The 26,826-nt window shown below is 42.4% G+C and overlaps 1 protein-coding gene across 2 annotated transcripts in view; it reads right to left on the bottom strand.

The window, feature by feature from the left end:
* CLRN1 (clarin 1) overlaps positions 1–13,348 on the bottom strand; it is a 44,715-nt gene extending 31,367 nt beyond the window's left edge. For both annotated transcript variants that reach the window (XM_043874678.1, XM_043874679.1), the window contains exon 1: positions 13,037–13,348. In XM_043874678.1, the coding sequence (XP_043730613.1) occupies positions 13,037–13,289 (253 nt within the window). In that variant the 5' untranslated portion in view covers positions 13,290–13,348. The remainder of the gene's footprint in view (positions 1–13,036) is intronic.
* Positions 13,349–26,826: the final 13,478 nt, after the last annotated feature.

Below are 26,826 nucleotides of genomic sequence, written 5' to 3' on the forward strand. Positions count from 1 at the left end.
CCCCCTCTCCTTGATCCTCTGAACTGTGGTCCCCCCATTTCTGCAAAGCCTTTCCCAGCCTTTCCCCCTTCTGCTCCTCTTTCGGTATTCCAGATTCCCCAGCTCTTAAGCACCCGCCCCACTCCAGCTCCCTTTCCCTCAGTCTTATCTGGCTTACAAAAGGCTCAAAGATATCTCACGAACCGAACTCTTCCGTTTCAGAGCGGAAACAGAGGCCATCAGAAGATTTCCCACGTCTAGGCCTGCTCCCGGCGCTCTCAGACCCTTTCCCTCACTGGCCTTTCTGACTCTATTATCTGCCTGTCCCATCTGTCTGCGGCCTTTTCCTCCTACGCTGTATCCCCTCGGCATAGGCTTGCAGGCAATACCCTCCCACTATATGTACGCATGTATACACACACACACACACATGCACACACACCCACACGTGGACACCTATACACACACACACACACACATGGACACCTACACACACACGCACACACGTGGACACCTATACACACACATGCACACCCACCCACACGTGGACACCTACACACACACACGCACGGACACCTACACACACACGCACACACACGTGGACACCTATACACACACATGCACACCCACCCACACGTGGACACCTACACACACACACACACACACACGTGGACACCTATACACACACATGCACACCCACCCACACGTGGACACCTACACACACACACACACACACACGTGGACACCTATACACACACATGCACACCCACCCACACGTGGACACCTACACACACACACACACGTGGACACCTATACACACACACACGTGGACACCTACACACACACACATGCACACCCACACACACGTGGACACCTACACACACACACACGTGGACACCTACACACACACACACACACATGCACACCCACCCACACGTGGACACCTACACACACACACACACACACACACACACCCCTAGCCTGGCCTTAGGACTCTCCCTCAGTCCTCTCTGGGTCCTTACCTCTCCTTCCCTCCTCAGCTCCCACAAAGTCCTTGCCTCCCCCTTCCTACAGGAGCACCACTCCATCAAGCCTGCTTTAGCAAAGGTCCCCCTGACCTTCCGGTATGAGGTTCAAAGCACTACTTTCATTGTCTCTCACTGACTCCTCTGTGCTGGTCAGGACCATTGCTCCCTGGTTGGACATTGCTGCTCCCGTGGTTCCCCCTCAGCCAGCTCCCTCCCAGTTCACTGACCATCTCTTCTCCTCTCCTTTTGCATGTCCCTCCTCTTCTACCTGGAAATATTAGTGCTTTCTAGAACACATCTTTCGCCTTCTCATTTGATTCCCGCCTCGAGAAGCCTCCTCTTCAGTTGTAGCTCCAACTACCACCTCCAGTCTGCCGGATCCCAGCTTTCTGCCTTCGCCCCAGCCTTGCTCGTGACCTCCACATCTGTATAACTGATGGACATCTCTTGTTGCTAACCCATCTGTGAACTCATTAAACGTGAACAAAAGCCGTTTCATCTCCACTCTAAACTGGCCCCTTCTGTGTTTATCTTGGCAAGTGATCCCAACCATCTAGCCAGTGGAAGTCTGAGGTTCATCCTCTATCACCAACTTCTGTTGATATTTGCTTCTGATTATTTTGGAAGCATTTGCCCCCCTTTCAGCCTTCTGACAATGCTTCGGTTTGGACCTCCAAATCTTGGAGGAACCTTCTGGCTATCTTCCCTGCCTCTCTTTCAGACTTCTAACCTGTCTTCTGTCCTGACACAAACCTGCTTAGCATCCTTAAATGGTATCCCAAGGCCTACAAGACAAAGTTAACCAGTGAGGTCCCTCACATTCTCTTCTCTTCTTCCTCTCCAGCCTTCCCTTCCTCCTCCTTTTGTCTATCACGCATCCTCTGCGCTCTGGCCACAATAGGCTCTTCCTACCTTGGTTCATGCTGTTCATTTGCTCAGAATGGCTTGCTCAATGCCATCTAGTGATATCTAACTCTAATCCTTATTTTCCTGTGATCTCTCTGTGCCTTGCCCTGAGAGACAGTAGTTCTGTTTCCTGGAACTTTATAAACAAAACTGATCATGTTGATGATAATCATAATGGGCACGATTACACCGTCCATAGTTCTGGCTCTTCCCCATTCTGGACTGGATTTCATGTTCTGGCTCCTTTGAGGGCCCCGTCATGTAACATCCTTGGTGTGCATCAGTTCCAGGTCAGAGAATTTAGTTGCCTGGGTGAGAGCTCTTTGTTACAATAACTGGTAATATTACAGATGGTGACTGAATCCTGGAATGGAACTACAGCTAATCTCTGATGAATATGTACTGTGAGCAAGAAATCAATCTTTGTTAATTTTTTTTTTTTTTGGCTGCCCTGCATGGCTTGCAGGATCTCTCAACCAGAAATTGAACCTGGTCCACAGCAGTGAAGACCCAAAATCCCAGGCCATCGTGGAATTCTAAGTCTTTTGTTTATTTAAACCTATAATATGTGGGCTTTATTATTAAAACATAGCCTCGCCATCTTGACTGAGAAAACTGTACATACAGCTCTTACAAGTGGTCAGTTATTTAAAAACACTTCTGCTAGATTCTTAGGTGTTTAGGAACAAGTACTCTCTCATTCCCCTTGTGTCCTCAGGGTCTAGAAGAGCTCTGGAGCACATAAGCAAGGATGATCTTTTTAGGGGCTGGTGAGGGCATGCATGCTCTAACTCACAAAGAATTTATATTTTACATATGAAGTGACATTGTTTTCAATAGACCATTGGAAAGTAATAAAAATAAGATTTTTTGAAAAGCTGTTTGTTTTTACTAACTGCTAAGTATGTTCTTTTTATTACTTGCCATTAATCCATGTTTTATTTGATGTCTCTAAATGTATGGCTTTCATTTCAGTTGCCTTAAAATTTATTTCATTTCTGTCTCCTGGGTTCTTCTGCTGTATTTTATCCTGAAACCTTGTTCTCTGTTTATCTATTACTGATACTAGTCTAACAGTCACATCTTTCATCCTGCAATTCTTAAAACAGGACTCGGTAAACCTGGTCTAAGCCTATGTTTAGTCACTAATCAAGGGTATGAGGTGGACAGAATATCACACATGACCAAAGGAAGAAGAGCGGGGAGCTGGTGGGAAGAGAGAAAAATAGTTAGACATTAATCAAAAGATGACAGGCTGGAAAAAGAGTAGCTTTTGCAATCAGAAAAATGAAAGTGTTGTTGCTCAGTCGTGTCTGACTCTTTGTGATCCCACGGACTGTAGCCAGCCTGGCTCCTCTCTCTGGCCATGGAATTCTCCAGGCAAGAATATTGGAGTGGGTTGCCATGCCTTCCTGCAGGGGAGCTTCCCAACCCAGGGATTGAACCCAGGTTTCCTGCATTTCAAGCAGATTCTTTACCATCTGAAGCACTAGGGAAGCCCAAGTTTGAGATTAAATCTTGTTTGCCATTTACCGCTCATGATGCTTCAGCTCCTTGTCTGTAAATGTGGATGGTAATAGAAATAAGTTGCATAACTTTTGAGCAACACAATGAGATCATTTATATGGAAGTTCTATAAATTTTACATAATCACTTAAGCATTTTTTTAACATAACGAAAATGGCAGAAGAGTTGTATTTTCACCAAGAGTGAGATACTTAAGGGACTTCCCTCATGGTCCAGCAGCTAAGACTCCTCTCTCCCAATGCAGGGGGCCCAGGTTCAATCCCTGGTCAAGAAAATAGATCCCACATGTAGAAACTAAAAAAAAAAAAAGATCCTGAATGCCACAGCAAAGACTGAAGATCCTGTATGCCACAACTGAGATCGAGTGCGGCCAATAAATAAATATTTTTTGGAAAAAGAGTGAGAGATTCAAAAGCCAAGTGCAGTGTGAGAACACCCGCGTTTTCAAGTCTGAGAATTGATCCCTGGGACTGGTGGGAGTTATCCAGCCCATAGGTGGAGCCATATCTGCACGTGAGGACCTAATATCCTCCCAGAGAAGCCCAGAGATTTCATGGCATTCAGACGATCTGTCTTGCAGCTCAGGGGATTTGTTTGTTTGTTTGTTTTTCCCCCTGACCTGACAGGTGACTATTGCTGTACATAATCCAAGAACTTCAAATGTGATCATTTATTTGCTGCTTGTCACACACTCCCCTCAGTACCCGATCTACTGTCCCCATTCTCGCTTCTATTTCCCTTGTGCAATTCCTTGCACATTCTCTGATGGCACACCTCTAAAGAGGGGCCCTGACAGTCTTCAGGAGACAGGGAGATGGAGGCCAAGATACTAGCTTTATCTTGATAAAGTGCTGGAGAAGGTGGTTTAGATTGTCCACCCAGTTCCATTGAATTGGTTGGCCTCACACCCCAACCCCTGCCCTCGCCTGTCAGCGGAAGTCTTCCTTCCCCTAGGCAGAACTGGCATCCTGACTCTGGCCAGGAGAAGAGCAGACTCCTGTAACTGGTGGGCAGATTTGGAAAGACCGAACGCCTTTGAAGCCACTGAGGCTGGGAGCCAAGCTTGCTCAGTTTCTTACTGTGAGCCCACCGTTCAGATCTGTTGTTCCCTCCGAGCCCAGATGGGTGTGGATGAAATGTGAGACCCTTCCTAGAAATACGCCCGCTAAGGGAATGGAAGGCAAGCATTCCAGCTTGAACTTGACCAGAAAACCTCCCAACTGTTTGGGAATAATACTATACATGACTTCTCCGCCCGCCCTCCTTCTGGTGACCTCACTCTAACACGGAGGGCTCCTGACTCTTCGGCCTCACCCGATTCCGCCAGTCTCGGCTGTCATCCGCCGCAGTGCTTCTCAACCTTGGCTACACATTAGACTCACTTTGGGAGCGTCTAAGCCACCCAGTGCTCAGGCCCTGCCTCCAGGGTTCCCAATCCAGCTGCTCGGGGATGGGGCCTTGGCATCGGTAGTTTTCAGGACTCCCTGGGTGATTCTAAAGCACAGCAGGGTTACAGACCACTGATCTAATGGTTTAGGTCTCATCGACCCTATCTGTCTTCATCTGGTCAGATGTAAATTGCAGGTGACACCATCTGTGAAGCTCTCAAAACGAAGGCAGCCTCTGACAATCACGTTAGCAATGTGCCGCCTCTTCTTCCTAGATTAAAGCCGTGGTGGTAGCTTCAGAGGTCCTGTTTTTCTTCTTGACTTGTCCTTCACATGAAAGGGATGTTTCAAAAAGAAGTTGTATTTGGCCCCTTGGTGCTCAGCTATTCATTTTCTTGAAAGGGACTAAGGGGGAAGATTTCTTTCTTCTTACAGAAATGCTCTTTATCTGACTTTTCCCCTCAGCCCGTCTGCAGCCTGTCATTATGAAAATCCAGTAAAAGACATTCCCTGACATAAACTCAATGCATTCATCTCCTTTAATATCACCCCAGATCTCACACCCAGGTATCGAGCCAGGCTTCTGATGGCTCCATGGTCAGGGAGTATGAAATCCATGACCCCAGCACTTAAAAGGAAGAGACTTGATGATATGATAGAACCACTTAAAATGCAGTTTTCTCAGTACCTCGCCTGAATTTCTCTCAGCTGAACTCTACCTATCTGACTCCAGCCTATGGGAAGCAGCCCCATCAGTGAGTCTTAATCACCCACAGCGGCTGAGGGACGGCAGATGCTTTGGTGCATATGTGTCTCCGATAACAGAACCTATTTAACTGCTCCGAATCCACAGGGTATGATTATGTTGGGGTAATAACTCCCAAGAATGGCTTTGCCACAGTTATAACATGCTGAGAGGGAGCGAAATACGAATCCTGCATAAATTAGTCTGCCAGGTACCGTTAGCTATTAGTCAGTGCTATCAGACCTGTAATAAAAGGGTATCATACCACAGCCACTCTGGATGTTTAGCTACATGACTGGATGAAAGGCAAATCTGACATTGTTTCATTTAAGTGAGTTTTTTTTTTTTAATCTACCTGCTTTTAGCTTTATGAAATCCCTAATACAGTTCAGAGATTAAAATGAGCTTTTATTTTTCATCTTTTGAGAAGAGAGATCTTGATTTGTACTCTTAATTCTATCCCATTGACTCTTCATACCAGTTTTTGTAGTGAATCAAATGTGCCTACATTTTTTTTTTTTTTATTCCTGCTTCTGTTTTGAACCCTGTTCATGTCACCTCAGGAAGGAGCCTGCCATTTTCATCATAGCTGTGGTTAAATAATTATTGTAGTGCAAGTAGCTAAGTAGGGCTTCCCAGGTGGCATGGGTTTGACCCCTGGGTCGGGAAGATCCCTTGGAGAAGGAAGTGTCAACCCATTCCAGTATTTTTGCCTGGAAAATTCCATGGATAGAGGAGCCTGGCGAGCTATAATCCACGGAGTCACAAAAAGTCGGACACGACTGAGAACATGTACTCACACAAGTAACTAACTTTGAAGATCTTACCATAAAGGTTTTCATCGGCAGAGATTTTTAAATGAGCTAACCACAGTTAAAATCAGGTATCTCTGCCTTCAGCTTTAACTATCAACATCAAGGTAATATAATTACATAACCCAAAGATTAGCCACAAGCATGCGACCTGCTCAACCTAGATTCTTAAACAGGCTCGGCTTAACTATTTTATTTTCTAAAGGTCAAAATTGGGGCTGAAATATCAGGGCCACTGAAATGTGAAATGAAGAGGCAATGAATGAATTCAAATCTTAAGGCCAACTACCATCACTTGATTATATGAGAACTAGGTCTTGTGAAGTACTAACATAGTGGTTTTGCATCTGTGAGATTTTTTTTCTTTTAAAATAAACTGAAGTAAAGTTGACTTACAATATTATATTAGTTTTAAATGTATAGCATAGTAGTTTTATCTTTTTATAGGTTATACTTCATGCAAAGTTATTATAAAATATTAACTACATTTCCTATGTTGTATCTTACTGGTAATGGGTAACTCTTAATCCTCTTCACCTACTTTGCCTCCACCACCTATCTCCCCTCTGATAACCACTAGTTTGTTCTCTGTATTTGTGAGCCTTTTTCTGTTTTATTTGTTCACTTTTTATTTCAGATCCCACATATAATTGAAAACATACGGTATTTGTCTTTCTCTGTGTGACTTATTTTAGTAAGTATAACACCCTCCAGGTCAATCCACATTGTCACAAATGGCAAGAGTTCATTCTTTTTATGACTAATATCCCATTGTATATGTAAAACATATCTTTTTTTAATCTATTCATCTGTTGATGGACACAGTTTCTATATCTTGGCTATCCTAAATGATGTCGCTTAAGAACATAGGCTTACATATATCTTTTTGAATTAGTGTTTTTGCTTTCTTTGGATAAATATCTAGGTGTGGGATTGCCAGGTTGTGTGGTCATTCTATTTTTAATTTTCTGAGGAAACTCCATACAGTTTTCCATAGTGGTTACCAATTTACATTCCCACCAACAGTGCATAGTGTTTCCGTTTCCTCCACGTCCTCAGCAGCCCAACATAGTCTTTGAAATAGGTGGTGAAACTAAGTCCTGCTTGTACATTTTCCTCATCTCTTTGCATAATGTATGGAGACAGAAGATGGGAGAGGAATGTGTAGATCGAGAATTTCAATCCTAGGTCTGCTACTTAGTAGGTCTGTGGCTTTGGGAAATTTTTGTGACCTCCCTGAGTTTCCACTTCTTCCACTTGTATTTGTTCAAGAGAAGCAGGATCATAACGCCTCCATCTAAAGACTGGAGATCATATATGCAAAATGCCTGGCACCCGTGAGACACATAGTAAATGGGCAGCTGAAACTAGTATTTTTTTCTTCTGGACTGTCTGAAAGTCCTTGGGGAAGATGAGTCACCCTCAGAGATTAGAAGAGAAAGCAGGATGGGGGTGGGTGGGAGGGAGGCTCTAGAGGGAGGGGATATACGTATAATTATAGCTGATTCAATTTGTTGCACAGCATAAACTAACACAACGTTGTAAAGCAATTACACTCCAGTTTTTTAAACAAGCTTTCTTCTAAGGATGAAAAAAATAAACAAGAAAGCAGAGCAGCAAATTATAAGAACAATTTAGGAGACATCTTCCAACAGGTGAAGTTCACACACCAGGGTTAAGTTCCAAAAGTTCCCCTGAGAACCTGCCACACACAGTTTCAGAAGCAGCCCCATCCACCTCGACTTCCTCTCCCAAGAAAACACAGGTCAGTGACATTACTCGCTGTCAGGATGGAGGGTAATTTAAAGGGAAGGTGGGGGTGGGGGTGGGGTGTGTGTGTGTTTATACATATTTTGTTGCTGTTGATCAGTCACTAAGTCGGGTCTGACTATTTTGCGAGTCCTTGGACTATAGCCCACCAGGCTCCTCTGTCAATGGGATTCTCCAGGCAAGAGTACTGGAGTGGGTTACCATTTCTTCCTCCAGAGGATCTTCCTGACCCAGGGATTGAACCTGTGTTTTCTGCATTGGCAGTGGATTCTTTACCACTGAGCCAACAGGGAAGCCTGTTTATACATATAAGCAAGACTGTAATTGTCAAACAAGGCTGATTTTGTGGATTATTTTTTCCAATAAGGATATTAGATGGAGTTGTTAGGAAGGAGGCAGAGATAAATGTTCTTGTCCTGGACTAGCCAAGGAGAACCAGAAGTTCCTTCTCTCAAAATCACCTTTTCTGTATTTCTCACTAAGCTGAGGATGATTTCTGCTTAAGTTCTGCCTTTGGGTAAAGAACATCCTTGGAGTGTTAAATATACTAGTCATTCTTCATTTCTTGACATTACCAGTTAATAAAATCAGATTCAGGAAAGAGGAGTTTTGCAGTGAGGATGGAAGAGGAGTTTCTATGGAAAATGAAGAGAAAAAATAGAAGGAGGTTGGACAGCTTCTCCCTGCCTTTAGATCTCCATTTTTTGCTTTCTCAATAATTCTGTCTTAATTCTTTGAAGGTTTATGGCTGCTCCTGCTCTTTGGAACCCACTAACCCCTCTCCCTAGAATTCCAAAACATCCCGTTTTTCATTTTCTCCTTCTTTAACCTGCAATTTTCTACACAAAAAGTGAAAGGTTATGACAGGGAAAAAAAGCAGCACTGACTGATAATGAAATTCGTCTGGGTCCTAATAAACGGTAGGTATTTCAGAATACTTCAAACATCAGGTGCTTTAAGCATGAGAGAGCAAAGGCACACAAAACTCGCCACTTCTAATGATGGTGGCTAACATCTGTCAGTGGAAGCTGTGAGCATTTGAAACTAGAAGGGTCATGCAAATTTAAAGCTGGAGGGACCTTGTCTGGAACAGCCAGCCTCTTGTTATACAGATCATAGAGTGTTTGAACTGGAAGAGATGTTAGAAATCACCTAGTTTCACCTCCCATTTGATAGATGCAAGAACTGAAAACCAATGAAGTGACATAATTTGCTTAAAGTCTAATCTCCAGCGAGTGGCAGAGTGCTGCCCCCATCCCAAATTGCTTATTCTTGATAGTGTCAGTTTACCAAACACTGATGAAGCATATCTTTGTGACATGCATTGTACTAGGTCCTGGTATGAGGGAGCACCAGGATGCATAACAGCCCCTGCCTTCTTAGGGCTCAGGATCCCCTTGCAGAGAAATACACTTCGCAAGAACTTTTAATCCAGGTGATGAGATAACAGAGCGAGCATCAAGGTCTGGGAAGGAGAGAGGAGGAAACAGTTATCTAGCTGTGAGAAGTTGGCTCTCCCCTTCGCGTTAGTGAAGATAGATAGAACATTACTATCTTCTAATCACTTTTTTTCCTCAATGGGAGGAAAACAACCTCTCTGTTGGCTGAACTGTTCTGATGGGTGAGTGAGGCTACACAATAGGGCACCTAAGCTAAAAGGCCAGAGGGGCCCTGCAGGCTGAGTGAAACAGTACAAGTGCATCCTACCCACCTCCCTCCCACCAGGTAGTCTTCCCTGCACACAGTAGGTGTCCCTCCTACCCCCACTGGGCCTGCTTCCCTGTGGCAGTACGCTAAGGAAGAGGGGAGGGACAGGCAGTGTTAGCAGGGGGAGGAACATTAAAGACGTTTGCAGCCCCACCATGCGTAGGCAGAGTGATGGGAAAGATGCAGGACATACAGAATGGTGACCGGTAGATCACCCGGAACAGATGGAATAGGCAGGAGACTGCGGGGATAGAGTGTCAACCCTCAGTGATGGTCACAGAAATCCAGAATCCCAACTCTTCTACCCCAAAATATGTTTGAGAAGCCACCTTCTTGCTCCCAGAAGTGGTTTCAACGCTCGCTCTGCAATCTGGGTCATGTGCCTCAATCGGTCAAGAAGCTCTGCTTCTCTAAAATATGAAGTAAGCTAAACCTCTGTTAAGCTTTTTACAGATTTTCAATCATAAGGTCCAAATTAAGATGCTTTAAAAAGTATGACTCAAGTTGCAAGCTACGAAATTCTGTGATTGGTTAAATTTTGTTTTTCTGATTAAAAAAAAAAATTATCCCATATGTTTTCCCCAGCTCATTGAACTGTCTTGGCAATGAAGAGATCAGCGCATCTAGGAATGATTAATACCATATGATTCTTGAGGATCATATTTTGATAATGTTCTGCAGTGTTTCAAACCAAAACACAAAACCACCCACACACCCTGAGCTCCAAACTGATCCTTTTTGTCTTGATGGCTACTTTTAAAGTTTAAACACCATCATTAAAATTTTACAGGTGACATTTCAGGAAAAATTAAGCCGGCCAGTTGTGCTGCCTTGAAAGGAAAACAGTCCTTCATTATAATGAATGAGATTGTGTGCTCCATATGAATGCTAGGGATCTCGAGAAGATGAACCGCTGACCCATAAATGGGTGAGGATCAGCCAGAGTAAACGAGGCAGAAGTTTTCCCAGCATAATTGTACAGGCTCACAGGGGAGATTTTTGTTATAATTAAAAGAGAGAGAGTGGTCAATAGGGAATATTTAATACGAGTAAACATGACAACATTGCCTAACTATTTTTCTGGTTCATTCTTCATCCTCATGTTATATTATATATCTGAGTTTTAAAAGTGACACATATGTTGCACATACAAATGATACACATAAACTTATATAGCAGAACCAAACAAAAACTCATTTAGAATATGGACACTGACAATGTCCAACGTATTCAGAATAAATCTCCAACTAAATTTGTCCAATGCAAAATTTTCTTCATTAGCCTGGGGAAAACATTCAGAGAATCACAGGGACTAATGTAATGGTGTGAGGTAGGCGGGGGTATTATTTAAACCCCACCAGCTCTGAAACTTCACAGAAAGCAAAGGGGCCCCCAATGAGAACAACTTCATTACAGATAGGGCCGGCCTAGGACACAGCCATGAAAAACTGCTTCACTGAACTACAGAGGAATGTGGCCCTGGGAGGATTCAATGAGACAAAATATGCATAGGGCTTACTGTCAAGTGCATATTTAGAAAACATATTATTGTTTTGGAATATATCCTGTGCTATGAGCTAAGTTTATCTTCATTTCACTGGAAAATGCAGAGACTCCAGAAAACCCCTGCAGGATCTCTGCTTTTGTCTAAATTCATTTATGAGAAGCTTTACTCACACTTTAGCTTGCCAGTGACTCATGGTTAAATCATTTCACTCATCTTTTTTCCTTTTTTGTCTTTTAATGCCGTTGCAATTTGTGTGACATTCTGCTTTGTTCTTACCCCGCACCCCTTGGGAAGCTAAGCAACTCTAACAGCCCCCTTACCTTAATGAAATAAAGCCATTCAATAAAAAGGGTGGGGATCCACTTCATCCAATCTAGTCAATGATGATTTCTTAAAAAGCTGAAGACTAATTCTTGGGGACTTTCTGGAGCCCTGTGCAAATTCCTGTCACTTAATAGCCTATGTGAGTTGAAAGTTGGTGTCCAATGGTGCTAGGAAGTGGTAAGGAATGTTGTGGAAATATAAATAGGCCAGCACTGAAATTTAATTAGACACTGCATATGTTAATAATAAATTCAATTAATTTAGCTTTCCACCTATGCTGGAAAAAAAAAAATACCCAGGCAAAATAATAATTCATTTTAAATGCCTCAATTGGTAACCTCCTTTCCTGAAGACTGATTTATGCAGTAATTTACTGGCTGTGTCTTCATAAGATTGTTCCAAACCAGCCCTTTTGAAATAATAATAATTTCTGAATGTGTGCTGGGAGAGATATAACAAATGACTTCTTATTAATTTTCATTTAATGAGTTGCCTATTCACATGGTAATTTTTTAAAAATTCTCTTCTTAAGACACACAGGTAGTAAATATTGTGGGTAACACTTCCATTTCACAAATATCGCAATAGGAAAATCTGTCTCTTATGCTCTATGTAATTCAAAGGTCAGTCAGCGGCAAATTTTCTATCCTAAATAGGCATCTAATTCTTTCTCAGGTAGCATGGCACATTATTTTAAATTTCTATAGTCAGGTGATCCAAATTAGGTAAGGAAAAAAGAAAGAATATTTATCAACAGTAAAGTTCCTAACAGGGAAAATAGGGGTATAGACAGGAAACAAAGTTATGTTTGCAAGGAATAAAAACAGCTAGAGTTGGTTAAGGAGTCTATGACACTGGTTCTTTTTTTTTTTCCTTTAAACTTTTTATTTTGTATTGGGAAATAGCCGATTAACAATGTTGTGATAGTTTTAGCTGGACAGCGAAGGGACTCAGCCACACATGTACATGACACGGGTTCTTTTTTAAAGAACAAAACAAAGATCTTCTCTTATAGCTCTCCTATTTCTCCAAGCTCCCCTCTTTTAAAAAAGAGCCCATAATTTCTTAAATAAATATTAATATTTAAGAATGCTTATCTTTACCAAAAGTTCAATTCCCTGGTAACTCATTAACTGTAAATTGTCATAAGAAAAATAGAAAGAATGAAATAACAAAAACTAGAAAGAAGAAGCTGCTCAGAAGAGATCTATGCATTTCAGATGGTTCATACCTCTTCAACAAGTCATGCAATAAACAGGGCAAGGTTCTTAAAAATAATTTCTTGCAACACTTGGAAGAGCGTGCCTACACTATTAAATAATTCAAATGGAACAGTTACTTACATGAGAACCGAAAGGGCCTTTTTCCCAGGCCACACTGCCTCACGCCCTGTCCATGGAAAAGCCCGTACTGAATCTCCCCCGTGAACTTGCCCAGCTCCTGCCCTGAGGCGTTGACGAGCTGAGCCCCAGTTTTGCAGAGAAAGGTGGCTTCGATCCACAGAGGTGTCCCCAGGGCTGCAACGACTCCGAGGGCACACAGAAAGCTTAACGTCCCAGCCGTGCAGAAAATGACTTTCTTCTGTTGGCTTGGCATGATGTGAAATGGTCTTATGAGGGTGAGGTTCAGAACCCAGACCTGTGTGACCAAGGAGAAATGACTGCCCCTTTGACTGTGTTTATTAGAGAAGCCGAACAGACAGATCCCAACTGGAGCAGCAACTTCACCACGGACGGCATCTCTCGCCAGGTTAAATGTCAGAATCCCAGGGTGGAGGCGGCTTCATCGTGCTTGCTTGGCTTTCTTCCTCCTTTTCTCTGCTTCTTCTAATTTGAAATCTTAGGACTAAGAACCTAGAGAATAAAACTCTTTCAAAGTGCCTGCAAGTATCTGCTCTTCTATCCCCTGGTAACAGAGGTCTAAGATAACAGATGCAGTCCTCTGTGTAACCTGATAAATGCCTCCCCTTTTCTCTAATTACTGTCTGATTGGGTGAGTTGAAACTTTCAGAAACAGGCTTGGCTCCCTTGGTAAATGATCAGCTACTTGAGAAGTTAGTTTATTTTTGTTTTTGTTTTAGGTGGGAGGAGAAGAGGAGTTTCATTAGAGGTAGGAAGAATATATATATATACACACACACACACACACACACAAATTTTTATACATATATATGTATATATACATATAAATATATATATGTACACACACAAATATACTGGCACTTAATTGATTTTGAAAAATGTTCTTTGTAGCAGGATAAAATATTGGACTGAATTGGTTTCTGCTTGGATCTAAAGATCCATAGACAGACTACTGGGACTCCTAACTCCTTTTCTCCTGGATCAATGATTTAGAACCCGTGTGTCGATGGAGAATTTTTTTTTTCCTGGCACACAGAAATATGGAGATGCAGATGCAAATATCTAGATTTCTAAATGTTTTCCTTTAAAAAGTTGACTGCTTTGGGATAATGACAAGGGAGTGTAGTTCTGGATCTACAGTAGTTCTGGAAATATCAGAATCTGAAAGAAGACAGAGGCATTGTTGTGGAAATAACAGATTGTGGTCAGATGGAAGGCACTGGGAATTCATCACTGAAAAGCAAAGGTCCCAGCAGAGGTAATTGGTCAGGGAGACAAGAGGCAAAGGGATGAGCAAGATTAAGTCACAAACTGAGTTTGGTTAAATTGTCAAGATCTGAAAACTAAAGTTCAGAATTCAGGGACAGATTTTTAACTCTGCATTTCCAGTGAGATTCCTCTTTCTGCAAACAGATACAGTACTCATTTATGTGTGTGTGTGTGTTTAATGAATGTCTATTTATGCCACATTAGTGTGCTAGGCTCTAACTTACAAAGTGAACTTTCAGCTAGAACATAGTATGTCTGATACCTTGCCAAGTGTCTTACCTAATTCTCATGATTACCCCATAAAGTGACAAGGAAGAAGATCACAATGATATGCCCACATCATAGATAAAGAAACTGAGGCTCAGAATCAGCAGACAACTTGCCCAGGAGAGTTGTGGAGCTGGATTCAGATCCAGCCCTTGTCCTGGAAGAGATGAGCAGCTCTTCAGTTGGGTTGGGTTGGGCTGGAAGTAACAGGGTAGAGTAGCCCATCATCTGTTATACATCTTAGGTGCCTGGGGAACACCGACATCTGCAGATGGAATTTTCCCCCTTAGTCAAAAACACCTGTTTATGTTAGCTTATAGTCTCTCAATCCACGTTTAAGCATGGTAGCTTAGAAGAAATTAATCAGTGAAGATTCTACACCTAGAGACATAATGAGTCTCTAGGTTAATAGAACTTTGAGGGGAACTTTGGACTACTTGGCATATCTACCCATTTTTAGTAATTGCCAGAGGCTGTCTTCTTGAAGATCGACAGCTAGGCATAGGACCAATTCAAGAATACCAGTGTCCTCTCAGGGAAGGAGGCAGGCACATAAACCATGGTCACAGGACAGGGCAAACACAAGATTCCAAAGAGGTGCTCAAAATTAAGTTTACAGCGTAATTCCTTTTCATGGAATGTGACACAACTGAATAAAAATTCATCACCGACTCTCTGGCTTCCCAATTAATTCTCCACTGCATTTAGAGCAATTGCCATCATTGTCCACTAGCAGAACAAGGGGGTACTGCGTAACTGTCCCCAGTAAGCAGTTATGTGGGGGTACATGTGCTGTACCCATCCCAGAAGCTTTAAGGTGTCTAGGCAGAGCTAAGTTAATTAAATCAACATATTCTGTAATTGGAGGAAACAGAACAATTTCAAGCCTCGAAGCAGAAACTACCCATAACTTAATCATTATAGTTAATACCTCCTCAGAAACGACATGGCGAGAGAGGGGTAGCCAGTGTAGAATGTTAGTTAATGAACAAAACTAGTCAAATGTACCTAAAGCTGCCCACGAAGAAAAGCCCTGACTATGTGCATGGACAGCAGTCAGATCACATCAGTGCTTAAGTTTGCATCAGTCTGTAGTGGTTTTCTCTGATCTACAGAAGCATGAGAAAAATAAATATAACATAGTGAACTCACCTTTTATTCTTAAATTTGTGCCCTTCTTAATTTTTGGTAAGATTTCCTTTCCTTAATGAAATCATAGTAGTTGAATCTTTAGTGTCTTAACTTGACAAGTTAAAAAATTGGCAAACCTATATCTGTTCCCAGCGTTAAAAAATTATCTGCTGGTCTATGACATACAACTCATGGATCCTTGAGCGGAAACGAGACCTAAAGCCTCACAGTGTCCTGGATGATCTCTTTGCTCATCCAGCTGCTCAATGGATCACTTGAGATTTTTTTTAAAAACTGCTAATGTCTGGGTCCTAATCCCTGAGACTCAGATTTGTTTGATTTTAGAGTAGGGCCTTCATGTTGAAGTGGGCTTCCCTAATGGCTCAGCAGGTGAAGAACCTGTGTGCCAATGCAGGAGATGTAAGAGATGCGGGTTTGATCCCTGGGTTGGGAAGGTCCCCTGGAGGAGGAAATGGCAACCTACTCCAGTGTTCTTGCCTGGGAAATGCCATGGACAGAGGAGCCTGACAGTCCAAAGTGTAGCAGAGTTGGACACGACTGAGAACCAAGCACGCATTCATGTTGAATCACTCCAGGTCATGGCATTGTGCAGTCAGGGCTGGGAATCAGGGCTCGGACCCCATTCTACACAGCTACCCTCTGATGACTGGCTGGGCTCTGCAGGTGTCTCAGCCCTGGAACGCAGCAGGCATGGCCATCTGGTCACTGGAGAGGAAGGGTCCCGTTGCAAATTACTAAACTGGCACTGCCTTGATAGCTCAGACTCTCCTTAATTCTATTCAGCACCAAGAGCATGATCTCGTCAAATTGCCCTGCTGAGGCCAAGTTCTGGTGTATCTGAGATGAAAGACCAGGTCATAGATCATAGCTTTACCGCAAGTCACCATGTGAACACCCGCAGCGATGTCCCCTGGATGTCTCCGAAGGGCGCCCTCAGGCCCGACGCCCACCCGCCCTCCTCTCTGTGCAGCTCCCTTTCAGACTCCAATACCAACCGCCCACAGGCTGCATGGTGTGTGTGTGATCCACCCTCTGAGAGTGATATAATAGAACCTGGCAGTCATTATGCCTGACAGCCTTCTTTTGAAATTTCATCTTAAGTGTCTTGAATGACAGTGATGACACCATTTTCCTTGCAGTCTCTCTGAGAATTTGAGTCATTAATGTCAGCAAGTTTTCATCAAGAATCCTACTGAAATCTTTACTTCTCTCAATCTTAACAGCAATACACTTGGTGGCATAAGGGAAGGGAACTAAGCCTTGTCACCCTCCCCACCATGACCCCTTTCTGGGTCTGAATGATGATATAATTCCTCAGTGTGATTGGAACCAGTATCCAGAAAAAAGTACCATTGCAGGCAGTTCTGTTACTTCCAAAGTTGTATTTATGTCTCTTCTTGTACTAATCTGGCTTCATTGGTTTTTACCCTTAAGGTCATTTTCTTAAAAAAAGAAAAGGCTCCAATCCAAAGCCATAGGGGTGCTCACCTGATTTGCTCCCTGCGAGTAAGAGGGAACGAGATTTGGTGGGTTGTGGGAACAGTGCTGGGGATAAAGATGGGCTCTTGGGTTTGGCTCTGGGTCCATCACTAAATTAAAAATTCTTTAATTTTTCTAGCATTTGTTTTAGTCAGTTAGTCATAGTGTTCTCAGCTATACATATAGGCAATTCTCAAATTATTTTTAACCAGAGAAATCATTTCCTTAACTAAACTCTTGGGTATAATAAGAGATAAAAATTGAGCTTTTATACTGGGAGAGATGGGGATCCAGGAGCTTTGTCACTGGGCCCCCTTCATTCCTTATTCCCTAAGAGCCCCCCACCCCAACCCTAACACCAGCTCTGACAAGCACAGTGATAAACATGGACCACAAGATCCTTTAATTCCCTTCGAAACTAAAACCCATTTTTTTCACAAGTGATAGCATTAAAATTTGTCCATTTGCTAGATTATTTCTCTTTTTCTTTGCTGTACTAACCTGTTAGGTATAATAGAACATTACCCTGCCAAGAAACAGTAGATGGATGATTATTCCAATTATTAATTTTTAGATTAGTTAGTGAGCGCTTCTAGGTTTTGTCTGACTTGTCACTAGTAATAGTGATTTCGATTTTCTTCCAAATGGATCATTATATGCCAAGGCGTCGCTAAGAGAGCTTCAACAAGGGTTTATCAAGCTTCCTATTCTAAGACAAGACGCCTTTGTGAATCTATCCCATTTTTCTCATCTTTAAAGCAAAATCTGGCAAATGTGATTGACATTCCTTGACTAAATCAAGTTGCTGGGGATCCTGAAGTAGTATTGTCATTCTCTAATGACAGTAAGGGGGGAAAAAAAAACACTCCACAGAAAGAATTGATTGATTTATTAGGGGGAAAATTGCCACATGTGCTAGACCTTGATTGCAGCTAATATTTGTAAAGCTAATTGCTTGAACTAGAGGATTAAAAGGGTTGAGGGAAGGGAAGAAAAAGAAAACAAAGTTCCCTTGGAATACAGATGAAGCCTCTGAGGATTTGGCCTGGGAGGGAGAGTTCAGTGTGGGATTTTCAGGGTTGGTGATGACTCTGAGGACATTTAATGTAATATAAGTACAAGAGTTGGGCTTGTTATACAAAACAGAGAGCCAGAAGTGGAGGAGAGTTGTTGCCTATGTCAGACAAGATGTGTGATACCCCCGATTTTTCTGGGTTTCTTGTTGGTATCTCATTGCAAGGCTTGTTGATACTTAAATCTCAACCCAGCAGGATGCCTAAGCTATTACAGAAGGAAGAAAGTCTGTGATACTTCCTTTAATAAGAATATATGAACCAGATTCCTAGTACAGGGAAATAGTGATAATTCTTGGTGCTATAAGCCAGGGTAGGCGTGTTGAGATGGTAAGCTTTGGAGTAGTTTGAGCCTATCATTACTAACTATTATTATTGTATAAATGTTTTCCTTTGTGTGGGTGTGTGACACCTAAAATACTGACAATTTTCTTGATGATTTGCATCAAAATAATAGTAGCAATATTAACAAAAATGTAATACACAGGGAGGCTTACTCTGTTTCAGCATTTGTTCTACATATTAACTCATTTCTTTTCAGACACAATGGAGTAGTTATTAGATTTCCTATCCCTTCTCTAGTTAAGATATTCCAGGTAGTAGAATAGCTTAATTTTCAGTCAGACAGATCACAAAGTCTCCTAAAATAGTCTCAAGGTGAAGAATTGAATTGTAGTACAATTAGGTAGATTTATATCTTGTCAATTCTCTAGAAACAAGGAATGTTGACTTCCAGAGCTATGTGAGCTAGAGAGAGCTTTAAACTAATCCTACATTTATTTTTGGTTATTGTTATATATATTATTTCTATGTTTGTTACAAACTCCATAATAAATTATTATATACATTATTTTGTTTAAAAGCAAAAATAAGCATTGCTTATTAGAAATGAGTGCTTTTTGTTTTCCATGTATTTACCATTTTCTTTCTAATGTATTTATTTTTATTGAAGTGTAGTTATTAACATTGTGTTCATTTCAGGTGTCCAGCAAAATGATTCAGTGATACAGACAGATGTGTCTATACTTTTTCACATTCTTGGCCCATTCAGGTTCCTGTGGAGTACTGAACAGAGTTTCCTGTGCTATGTAGTAAGTCCTTGTCGGTTATTTATTTCAAACATAGCAGTGTGTACATAGACATGCAATTTTTTCAGTGACTTGCATCAAAACAAAGACTAGTCTCTTATCCAGAATGTTAACTCCGTATCAAACCTTTATTTGAGCACTGCCTATGGGCAGAGGGAGCTAAAAAGAATAGATGACCAAATGGAGACTTGAGATGGTCTTAAGAGTTCTGAGGATGGGACCAAAGCAACAAGATGTCTTTAGGTTTGAAAATGTAATGGCCTGGGGAAATCTGGGTTGGGGGACTTCATATGAAAAGACAATTAACCTGGCTATTATAAACAGTGCTGCGATAAACATTGGGGTACACGTGTCTCTTTCAGATCTGGTTTCCTCGGTGTGTATGCCCAGGAGGGGGATTGCTGGGTCATATGGCAGTTCTATTTCCAGTTTTTTAAGGAATCCCCACACTGTTCTTCACAGTGGCTGTACTAGTTTTGGGGAACACATGTAAATCCATGGCTGATTCATGTCAATGTATGGCAAAAACCACTACATTATTGTAAAGTAATTAGCCTCCAACTAATAAATATAATTGGGGAAAAAAAGATAAAAAAGAAAAGACAATTAACCAGACAATGAGCCCGACAGGGGCCAACCGTGTGAAATGGCAGCGGCAGGTGCTCCTAGCTGTAACACACGGACCTCTGGGTTGGCTGCCTAGCCCCCAGCACTTTTTTGGAAAAATCCCTTCAGTACCCACAGATACCAAGTCTGTGTGACCCACCCTTTCTCCCTGGTGTTGACTAAGAATAGTCATCCGGACCAATCAGAATCCGTCTCCTGGAAACTTAGAGGTGTGTTGAGAGGCGTAAGGTGGGAGCGTTGGAGGCCAGCCTGCAGAAAGAGAGCAGGAAGCAGTCGGCCCACAGAGAAGGCCCTGGACCGCCCTCTTCTGCGCTGGCGGACTGCCCCATCTTTCTGCCGGCTGTCATCCTTTTCCTTCCCAGAAGCCAAATGTAGGTCTCTGCCGGCAGAGCTTTCTTAGTCATTTACCTGCTTGTCTCTTCCCTGGGAAGCGCTGACTTCAGCAGCTCTTCCCACTGCTTCTGGGCTCGCTGAACCAAGCGCAGCAACAAGGGCTCCTGCGGGAAGCGTGTGCGCGCCGGCCACGTGCGGGACGTGCGCGCCCGGGTGCGTGCCAGGACGGGCGCCTGTGCCCGCGCCGGCCCGCTCTGCCCCACCTCGTGGGGACCTTGGCTCGGCTGGTCTCATCCGGCCCTCCCTCCAGGCGCCGGCGCTTCCTTTGCCTGCTGCCCCTGTTCCCGTAGGTGTCCAGGCCCCCCCCTCCATCCTGGAGGAACCCCGGGAATCCTGGGCTGCTCCCTCCTGGGACGGACTTCACGGAGAGGGACAGAGAGCGGTGTGGGGGGCCGAGCTAAGTCCTGGGGCGCAGACAGACCGCCTGCTCTTGGTCCACGGTGGCCAGTGTGCGGGCTGCTGGCCAGCAGGAGGGGCCTCACCAGATAACAGTGCACTTAGGTCAGACCTAGAAAGACAAATATCTTACTGTATCACTAAGGTGTGAAATCTAAAGGAAATGATGCAAACGAACTTATTTATAAAACAGAAATGGACTCACAGACATAGAAAACAAACTGATGGTTACCAAAGCAGATAGTGTGGGAGCCGGGGGCAGGGTGGAGAGGGGAGAGATAAATTAGGAGTTTGGGATTAGCCTATACACTCTGGCGGTGGTTTAGTTGCGAAGACATGTCCGACTCTTTGTGAACCCATGGACTGTAGCCTGCCAGGCTTCTCTGTCCATGGGATTCTCCAGGCAAATATACTGCAGTGGGTTGCCATTTCCTTCTCCAGGAAATCTTCCCAACCCAAGAATCAAACCCTGGTGTCTTGCATTGCAGGCAGATTCTTTACTGACTGAGCTACAAGGGAAGCCCAAACATATACATACTATATATATAAAAGAGATAAACAACTAAGACCTAATATATAGCATATATATGTGTGTATATGCGGGTGTGTGTGTAAAACTGAATCACTTTGCTCCACACCTGAAACTAAAACAACTTTGTAAATTAACTCTACTTCAATTTAAACAATGGTTAATAATAAGTGCGGTTAGGTATAGTGATCTGGGACTTGACTTCCACTGAGCTCAAACCCAGTCTCCCTCTACGCCGCATCCTGAATGCTGGTTCCTTTCCTCTTCTTTGCCTTCCCAGACTGCAATGTCCTTCAGCAAATCTGCAAGCAGCAAGGTATGCCCTACTCAGCTCTGATCCTTTCTGCCCACCCTCAGGTGGATCACACTTGAATTAATCTCTCACATATCTTTCCTTCTACCATAACCATTCTCTCCCCACCTCTCTAGCCCTCTTTTTCTCAGCTTAATTAGAAAGATAAATATTTTATCCACCCAGGAGAAAATCTTGCCAGAGTGCATATTGGTTTGCCTTTGTAAAACAGTACTGTCCCCTTGGATGGTAAAACATAGCTAGTTACTAGGACATTAAAGTGTTAAAACTGAACACTGCAGACCTGGTGGCCAACACAATTTCATTAAGCTCCTGTAAAGCAAGGGAAATGTTCTAGGTTAAGAGTCTCTTTCCAGGAAATTCAAATTGAAATGAATGTAAGATCTTTATTAGTTTTCTGACTTCTCTGTGCATGGTCCTTATTTGAAAAGAAAAAAAAATAGTCATGGCAGGTTGTCAACAAAGCAACCTAGAAGGCTACAAATGCCTTATTTTTAGACTCTTTTCAAGAAAAGCACCCAGAGATAGAAAAAGGGGTGGTGACTGGTAGGACAGGCTGGTCATGGTGGAGAGTTCTGATAAAACATGGTCCACTAGAGAAGGGAATGGCAAACCACTTCAGTATTCTTGCCTTGAGAACCCCATGAACAGTATGAAAAGGCAAAAAGATAGGACACTGAAAGATGATCTCCCCAGGTCAGTAGGTGCCCAATACACTACTGGAGATCAGTGGAGAAATAACTCCAAAAAGAATGAAGAGATGGAGCCAAAGCAAAAACAACGCCCAGTTGTGGATGTGACTGGTGATAGAAGTAAAGTCTGATGCTGTAAAGAGTAATATTGCATAGGAACCTGGAATGTTAGGTCCATGAATCAAGGCAAATTGGAAGTGGTCAAACAGGAGATGGCAAGAGTGAACACTAACATTCTAGGAATCAGCGAACTAAGATGGACTGGGATGGGTGAATTTAACTCAGATGACCATTATATCTACTACTGTGGGCAAGAATCCCTTAGAAGAAATGGAGTAGCCATCATAGTCAACAAGAGAGTCCAAAATGCAGTACTTGGATGCAATCTCAAAAACAACAGAATGATCTCTGTTTGTTTCCAAGGCAAATCATTCAATATCCCTGTAATCCAAGTCTATGCCCTGACCAGTAATGCTGAAGAAGCTGAAGTTGAATGGTTCTATGAAGACCTACAAGACCTTCTAGAACTAACACCCCCAAAAGATGTCCTTTTCATTATAGGGGACTGGAATGCAAAAGTAGGAAGTCAAGAAATACCTGTAGCAACAGGCAAATTTGGCCTTGGAGTACAGAATGAAGCAGGGCAAAGGCTAATAAAGTTTTCCCAAGAGAACACACTGGTCATAGCAAACACACTCTTCCAACAACACAAAAGAAGACTCTATACTTGGACATCACCAGATGGTCAATACAGAAATCAGGTTGACTATGTTCTTTGCAGCCAAAGATGGAAAAGCTCTGTACAGTCAGCAAGAACAAGACTGGGAGCTGACTGTGGCTCAGATCATGAACTCCTTATTGCCAAATTCAGACTTAAATTGAAGAAAGTAGGGAAAACCACTGGACCATTCAGGTATGACCTAAATCAAATCCCTTATAATTATATAGTAGAAGTGACAAATAGATTCGGGATTATATTTGATAGACAAAATGCCTGAAGAACTATGGATGGAGGTTCATGACATTGTACAGGAGGCAGTGATCAACATCATCCCCAAGAAAATGAAATACAAAAAGGCAAAATGGTTGTCTGAGAAGGCCTTACAAATAGCTGTGAATAGAAAGGCAAGGGAGAAAAGGAAAGATATACCCATCTGAATGCAGAGTTCCAAAAAATAGCAAGGAGAGATAGGAAAGCCTTCCTCAGTGATCAGTGCAAAGAAATAGAGGAAAAAAATAGAATGGGAAAGACTAGAGATCTCTTCAAGAAAATTAGAGATACCAAGGGAACACTTCATGCAAAGATGGGCACAATAAAGGACAGAAATGCTATGGACGTAACAAAAGCAAAAGACATGAAGAAGAGGTGGCAAGAATACACAGAAGAACTGTACAAAAAAAGATCTTTATGACCCAGATAACCACGATGGTGTGATCATTCACTTAGAGCCAGACATCCTGGAATGCCAAGTCAAGTGGGCCTTAGGAAGCATCACTGTGAACAAAGCTAGTGAAGGTGATGGAATTCCAGTTGAGCTATTTCAAATCCTAAAAGATGATGCTTTGAAAGTGCTGCACTCAATATGCCAGCAAATTTGGAAAACTCAGCAGTGGCCACAGGACTGGAAAAGGTCAGTTTTCATCCCAATCCCAAAGAAAGGCAATGCCAAAGAATGCTCAAACTACCACACAATTACACTCATCTCACACGCTAGTAAAGTAATGCTCAAAATTCTCCAAGCCAGGCTTCAGCAATATGTGAACTGTGAACTTCCAAATGTTCAAGCTGGTCTTAGAAAAGGCAGAAGAACCAGAGATCAAATTGCCAACATCCGCTGGATCATCGAAAAAGCAAGAGAGTTCCAGAAAAACATCTATTTCTGCTTTATTGACTATGCCAAAGCCTTTGACTGTGTGGATCACAATAAGCTGTGGAAAATTCTTCAAGAGCTGGGAATACCAGACCATCTTACCTTCATTCTGAGAAATCTGTATGCAGGTCAAGAAGCAACAGTTAGAACAGGACATGGAACAACAGACTGGTTCCAAATAGGGAATGGAGTATGTCAAGGCTGTATGTTGTCACCTGTTTATTCAACTTATATGCAGAGTACATCATGAGAAATGCTGGACTGGAGGAAGCACAAACTGGAATCAAGATTGCTGGGAGAAATATCAATAACCTCAGATATGCAGACGACACCACCCTTATGGCAGAAAGTGAAGAACTAAAAAGCCTCTTGATGAAAGTGAAAGAGGAGAGTGGAAAAGTTGGCTTAAAGCTCAACATTCAGAAAACTAAGATCATGGTATCTGGTCCCATCACTTCATGGCAAATAGATTGGGAAACAGTGGAAACAGTGACAGACTTTATTTCTGGGGGCTCCAAAATCACTGCAGATGGTGACTGCAGCCATGAAATTAAAAGATGCTTACTCCTTGGAAGAAAAGTTATGACTAACCTAGACAGCATATTAAAAAGCAGAGGCATTACTTTGCCAACAAAGGTTCATCTAGTGAAAGCTATGGTTTTTCCAGAATGTGAGAGTTGGACTATAAAGACATCTGAGTGCCGAAGAATTGATGCTTTTGAACCATGGTGTTGGAGGAAGACTCTTGAGAGTCCCTTGGACAGCAAGGAGATCCAACCAGTCCATCCTAAAGGAAATCAGTCCTGAATATTCATTGGAAGAGCTGATGCTGAAGCTGAGACTCCAATACTTTGGCCACCTGATGCGAAAAACTGACTCATTTGAAAAGACTCTGATGCTGTGAAAGATTGAAGGTGGGAAGAGAAGGGGACGACAGAGATGGTTGCAGAGATGGTTGCATGGCATCACCGACTTGATGGACATGAGTTTGAGTAAGCTCCGGGAGTCAGTGATGGACAGGGAAGCCTGGCGTGCTGCCGTCCATGGGGTCACAGAGAATCAGACACGACTGAGCGACTGAACTGAATTGAGTGGTAGGAAACCGAGGCTGCACTGGGAACAGCCTGTGGAATTACCATACATAGGAGCCAAAACTCTTTGACTTGTCATGTGCTGAAAATCACCAGCAAGTCTGATCAGACATGATGCTGTGTCTTTAAATGACATCAGACCCCTGGGCACCAAGTTGTGGACACTACAGAGAATAGGTGAAAATTCAGTGAAACTCGGATCCTTATGAAAGTGAACCATGCTTCACTCTATGCCTTCACTTCTGTTGGAATGAAAACTAGACTAGCCAATGACTTTTTTGTATTAATGACACAAGAAATGTTTTATCATTATGAAAAAGGGCACTTTAACAAAGATATTTTAAAAGGGGAACTATAACCTATTAAAAATGAATTAGAAATGTATTGTCTAAGACTCAAAGTTTCTTAGAGAAATCTTTATAACCTTAAGTTAGGTAAAGATTTCTTAAAGAAAAAGAGTATGGACCATGAAATTTTAAAAATGATAAAATGACTACTCTTTGAGTGACACTGTCAAAAATGAAAAGGTAAACCCCAGACTGGGAGAAAATATATGAAAAATATGTATCTGATAAAGAACTTGTATACAAAATATATAAAGAACTTTCAAAACTCAACAATAAGAAAACATACTAAGGTAAGAAATATGTCAAAATATTTTTTTTCATTTATTTTTATTAGTTGGAGGCTAATTACTTTACAATATTGTAGTGGGTTTTGTCATACATTGACATGAATCAGCCATGGAGTTACATGTATTCCCCATCCTGCTCCCCCCTCCCACCTCCCTCTCTACCTGATCCCTCTGGGTCATCACAGCACTGTTTATAATAGCCAGGACATGGAAGCAACCTAGATGCCCATCAGCAGACGAATGGATAAGGAAGCTGTGGTACATATACACCATGGAATATTACTCAGCCATTAAAAAGAATTCATTTGAATCAGTTCTAATGAGATAGATGAAACTGGAGCCCATTATACAGAGTGAAGTAAGCCAGAAAGATAAAGAACATTATAGCACACTAACACATATATATGGAATTTAGAAATATGTCAAAATATTTTAACAAGCACTTCATCAAAGAAGAGATGTGAGTGGCAAATAAGCCCTTGACAAGATGCTCCACGTCATTAGTCAAAATAAAACCACAGAGAGATACCACAAACCACTTATTAAAATGACTAAATTTTTTTTTAAAAAACCTGACAACACCAAGTCCTGGTAAAGAGGTGGAGCAAATGGAGCTTTAATGCATGTGAGTGGGAAGGCAAAACGGCCCATCCACTTTGGGAAAAAGTTTAGCTGTTCCTTAGAAGATTAGACATGCACTCTCTGTGTGATCCAGGAACTTGGGTACACACATGCGTGCATAGTCATGTCCGACTCTGTGAACCCGTGGACTGCAGCCCGCCAGGCTCCTCTGTCCATGGGATCCTTCAAGCAAGAATCCTGGAGTGGGATGCCATTTACTTCTCCATGAGATCTTCCCAACCCAGGGATCGAACCCATGTCTCCTGCATTGCACCTT

This window comes from Cervus elaphus, chromosome 19, assembly GCF_910594005.1.
Source record: "Cervus elaphus chromosome 19, mCerEla1.1, whole genome shotgun sequence".
NCBI lineage: Eukaryota > Metazoa > Chordata > Mammalia > Artiodactyla > Cervidae > Cervus > Cervus elaphus.